Source organism: Asterias rubens, chromosome 19, assembly GCF_902459465.1.
Source record: "Asterias rubens chromosome 19, eAstRub1.3, whole genome shotgun sequence".
In the NCBI taxonomy this organism is placed as follows: Eukaryota; Metazoa; Echinodermata; class Asteroidea; order Forcipulatida; family Asteriidae; genus Asterias; species Asterias rubens.
This window is the reverse complement of record NC_047080.1, coordinates 12,748,035-12,753,430: the sequence shown is the minus strand read 5'-3', so window position 1 is coordinate 12,753,430 and position 5,396 is coordinate 12,748,035. Positions and strand designations below refer to the sequence as shown.

Below are 5,396 nucleotides of genomic sequence, written 5' to 3'. Positions count from 1 at the left end.
CAAAATGATCTCCCAATTTGTAGGATTTTTAGGTCGTAGAGATAATGCTATTAAATTCCACGATTTCAAGAGTTGCAAATATATCACGGGATTTAGTTTGTCTTTTCTTGTGTAGCCTGTTATACTCTTCAACCGCTGTTACGGTACATTACAAACAGCAACAGCTTGTGTTGTTTCTAGTTGATCTTTTTGACCAAACACAAGAACGCGGTACATAAATGTTGCGTGACATCATTAACAGAACACGCATCACATACCTGTGCCGTTTTCTATAATGGTCCCTTTCTCATCTCACCCATACCTGTACCGTTTTCTATCATGGTCCCTTTCTCATCTCACCCATACCTGTACCGTTTTCTATCATGGTCCCTTTCTCATCTCACCCATACCTGTACCGTTTTCTATAATGATCCCTTTCTCATCTCACCCATACCTGTACCGTTTTCTATAATGGTCCCTTTCTCATCTCACCAATACCTGTACCGTTTTCTATAATGATCCCTTTCTCATCTCACCCATACCTGTCTATTTTTCTATAATGGTCCCTTTCTCATCTCACCAATACCTGTACCGTTTTCTATAATGGTCCCTTTCTCATCTCACCTATACCTGTACCGTATTCTATAATGATCCCTTTCTCATCTCACCCATACCTGTCTATTTTTCTATAATGGTCCCTTTCTCATCTCACCTATACCTGTACCGTATTCTATAATGATCCCTTTCTCATCTCACCCATACATGTCTATTTTTCTATAATGGTCCCTTTCTCATCTCACCTATACCTGTACCGTATTCTATAATGATCCCTTTCTCATCTCACCCATACCTGTACCGTTTTCTATAATGATCCCTTTCTCATCTCACCAATACCTGTACCGTTTTCTATAATGATCCCTTTCTCATCTCACCTATACCTGTACCGTTTTCTATAATGGTCCCTTTCTCATCTCACCAATACCTGTACCGTTTTTTATAATGATCCCTTTCTCATCTCACCCATACCTGTACCGTTTTCTATCATGGTCCCTTTCTCATCTCACCAATACCTGTACCGTTTTCTATAATGATCCCTTTCTCATCTCACCAATACCTGTACCGTTTTCTATAATGATCCCTTTCTCATCTCACCCATACCTGTACCGTTTTCTATCATGATCCCTTTCTCATCTCACCCATACCTGTACCGTTTTCTATCATGGTCCCTTTCTCATCTCACCAATACCTGTACCGTTTTCTATAATGATCCCTTTCTCATCTCATCCATACCTGTACCGTTTTCTATAATGATCCCTTTCTCATCTCACCCATACCTGTCTATTTTTCTATAATGGTCCCTTTCTCATCTCACCAATACCTGTACCGTTTTCTATAATGATCCCTTTCTCATCTCACCCATACCTGTCTATTTTTCTATAATGGTCCCTTTCTCATCTCACCTATACCTGTACCGTTTTCTATCATGATCCCTTTCTCATCTCACCCATACCTGTACCGTTTTCTATCATGATCCCTTTCTCATCTCACCCATACCTGTACCGTTTTCTATCATGATCCCTTTCTCATCTCACCCATACCTGTACCGTTTTCTATAATGATCCCTTTCTCATCTCACCAATACCTGTACCGTTTTCTATAATGGTCCCTTTCTCATCTCACCTATACCTGTACCGTTTTCTATAATGGTCCCTTTCTCATCTCACCCATACCTGTACCGTTTTCTATAATGGTCCCTTTCTCATCTCACCCATGCCTGTCCAGTTTTATCGATAATGGTCCCTTTCTCATTTCACCCATACCTGTCCAGTTTTTTTGATAATGGTCCCTTTCTTATCTCACCACCTTACCACCCACCATATTCAATCCACTTCTCATACATGATTGTATTTCACTGTAAACTCGAACCCGATTTTCATATTTGTATGTCATCGACTCTTACGCATTGTGCAGCACTTGCACTTTAAATTGGATTGAATTGTGCAAGAAATCGAATCTGGTATAAACTCTATATTGTTACAGACTATCTTTTCACCGAAGGATTAAGTATTGAATGATCAAAAGGCTTGAAAATAATATGAGAAATGATGCAATACTTTTATAAAAATCCACCGACCATCCACAATTCATTGGTTGCATCTTGGTTTTGTTTGTTTGTTTGTGTGTTCCCATTTGATCTTAAATTTGTCCTGAAATGTGTGTCCTTTCATCATTCCGCTCCAACGCAATATGGTGGAGCGGCATTCAGAGCAAGGTGATTCCGACTCGTCTTTGGAAACCAACGTTATTTCTTGTTTTATGCGTCATCGACCTATATGTAGCCATTGTAAATCATCCGTGTATGTTAAACAAGTGAACTATGTGTACTTACTGAGCACTTTAATCATTCAGCTACATTCAGTTTCAGCCCACATTGTCACCCTCTCTCCACTGTATTTCCCCGTACTCCTCACTTTGTTCCCTGTGGTACTGCCAATCTTGTACCCCCCTTTCCCATAATACTCTTCTCTATATCTCGCTTTCCCTCACTCTTCCACCTGCATACAACATGCTACAGTAACACGCTCATCCGTATCCTTTGGCGAACGGATTCAACAGTCGAGTCGTAAATCTCACCCTGACATATTAATAATAGACTTGGAAATAGATCCCACGGGTAGGTCACTTTTCTTGAAGAGTTACTTATCTTGGTTCAAGACTAAAAGGTAGGGTCTGAGTCAAATGCGTTTTACAGAAGTTTCGGTTACGTCTGTCAACCTCTGGAACATTTTCAAACTTTTCTTTGCATTTTGCCCCCTAATAACAACACTTACTACTGTATTTAACCTGTATAATGTGTTGGGTTTTTGCAATGAAATATGCAGCGACGAGGCACCAATTATGTGGTAAAAAATTTAGATTTTACTATACAAAGAGCGATAATTGTTAATCAGACTTGATCAGTTCAGGTTTTCTTGTCGACTCATAAAAGGTTAACCAAGACTGAGATGTTAACTATTAACATTTCTAATTAATTAGTGTATCTTCGCACCATTGCTATCACTCGAATTCATTTTACAGAGATTTAATTGTAAAACCCGTCTTGTTTTCACCTTCCACTTTCAAACCGATTTCTTCATTTAACTGCGTTCGTCAATCAAGCCTGACTTGTCATTTAACTCAACAATCGTGCCTGACTCTTTCTTCCATACAATTACAAACTTGTCTTCTTTTTCTCCGCTAAGTTCCTCAATTACTTACTTCATTATTTCCTCTCTCTTTCTGAACTGATTAATTCTCCTCAAAGTTTCTCCCCACCTTCTCAAGTGCATAACGCTTGATAACACAGTGTGATTTGATGTCTGTATCGTAAGATGTACAACCGGAAAATAATCTTTAGAGATTATTTGCAGGAAGGGTCACATCAAGCTCCGACTGTAAATGACATTGCCAAGTACAAATGCCAAGTACAAATAAACGTCCAAGTATCTGTCTTGTGTGCACTTAAGAATTGTCTTAAAGTCTTAGAATGTTTAGCATTGTTAACAAGACTGCCATCAACCCACGGATTGTAAGTCTATACTTGACTTCCAACTCCACTCTCGTTAAAAACTAATATAATCTTTCCGTTTTCCCCGGCGACCACGTGATGAGCTTGAACATCGTAAGATCGGGATTGCGGACGGGAATCTCCGTCTAAAGTTTTAGCCTGTTGAGAATTCTCAGCACACCGTGGATTCTCAGTGATAATGTCATTGTTATTATGTAAGATGTTACTGCGATCATTCGGAGACAAAATATTCGGCGAAGCCGGTGGGACCAATGAATGACCGTTTGGGGAGAAACAACTGCCTGATGGTTGGTGCCTTGGGATGGGCGACCTGGACGGGCTGGAATGCCCCAATGACTTGTTGTCTGGACCTGTAGAACGATGGTATGTCCCCATGCGGAAGTTGGAGGTCGGGCGGGACGACCGGGTTTTGGTACTGCTATGTCGCATCACGTGATGAAACGCCCGCGGTACTTTAATCTGCATCACACACTTTCTGAAGTTGGCGTTGAATACTATGTAAATAAGAGTGTTGAAAATACTGTTGCTCATCGCCAAGGCCTCCACAACATAAAACAACGTGTGGTACAACACAAAATTATCGGACGTAGAGGTTGGAATGATGACGTCACGAGTAATGGCGAAGCCATGGTATGGTGCCCAACATAGTGCAAAGAGGGCAACTACAATAATCAGCATGCGGATTGTCCGTCTCTTCGAAGACTCTGCCGCCTGCTCCTGTTCCGCTGTATTATGACCTCCAGGAATCTTCCGGAACCATAGCGTTTTAGCAATGAGGTAATACGCCACACACATTGCCACCAGTGGAATCAAGAATTCCCCAATGACCATGAGTAGTGCATACGCTTTGAGAGCGTATGCGTTCATCCATGTTTCGGAACATTGCACTGTATGTGCACCGTCTTCGAATTGGATAGCGTACAAGTCGCTATGTATGGCAGCCGGAATGGTAAATGTTATTGAGATCAGCCAGATTAAAGCCAGAATAATCCCTGTAGTACCTCTGGTCATTCGAGGCTTCAATGGATATGTTATGACGATATATCTGAAACAGAAACATAGTTTTATTGTTAAGTTTAACATTTTTATCATGTTTTCTCCTGTGTACGTTTATAAGAGGCCGTGTCGTCATGATCAGAGTAGGCTTGTGGTTGTATGACCTGTGAACTTTCAGTGACTGGGCGAGTGTTCATATTATGAACAGACACATGCTTATACTGACGGCACAGCCCATACAAGTACATGTATACATGAGTTATTAAAGTGTAGTCATTGGTTTTACAATACTCTGTTCGTTTCCTGTACACTCGCCTGATTTAATATTTCAAATTATGTACATTATTGAAGTTGTCATTTTTTCGGAAATTTCAGCTGTAATTAAGTATTAAGTCGTGTATAGCGATTCCGTACCGTAATATTATACCATGGGCAAAGTTTCAGCTCCGAATAGCTTTTTGAACAGTCGCCAAATCTGAACTTATTGTTGAACTGGCAAGCAATTTACGTTCTTTAACACACCTTAGTGTGTTATTTCACAAGTTTATAGAAGAGGGTTCTGCTTGCTTTTAGCTTTTGGTCTTTTAGTAAAATTGAGATGCATCGAGAAAGGATAACTAGATATTATCTCTAAGGCTGTACCGGGGCTAGAAGGGAGATCAAGCGTTGATAAGTTGCTGTGATTGAAGGATCAAGGCGTCTACCCAACTTGGCTCACACTGTTAGCTGCTCAGATTAAGAACATTATTACCAAAATATTTGCTTACGAATATTCCCCGAAAAAGAAAAAATTGTGTAGGTATGAGTCGAGTGGCTTTGACGTTGGCTTTTCAGTTCTGGTTTGTTGTATAAT

The 5,396-nt window shown here is 40.3% G+C and overlaps 1 protein-coding gene across 1 annotated transcript; it reads right to left on the bottom strand.

The window, feature by feature from the left end:
- Positions 1-2,192: 2,192 nt before the first annotated feature.
- On the bottom strand, positions 2,193-4,630 carry LOC117303379 (prokineticin receptor 1-like). Its single transcript, XM_033787552.1, has one exon. It carries the CDS (start codon positions 4,628-4,630, stop codon positions 3,554-3,556), a length of 1,077 nt encoding a protein of 358 aa, XP_033643443.1. The 3' UTR covers positions 2,193-3,553.
- Positions 4,631-5,396: the final 766 nt, after the last annotated feature.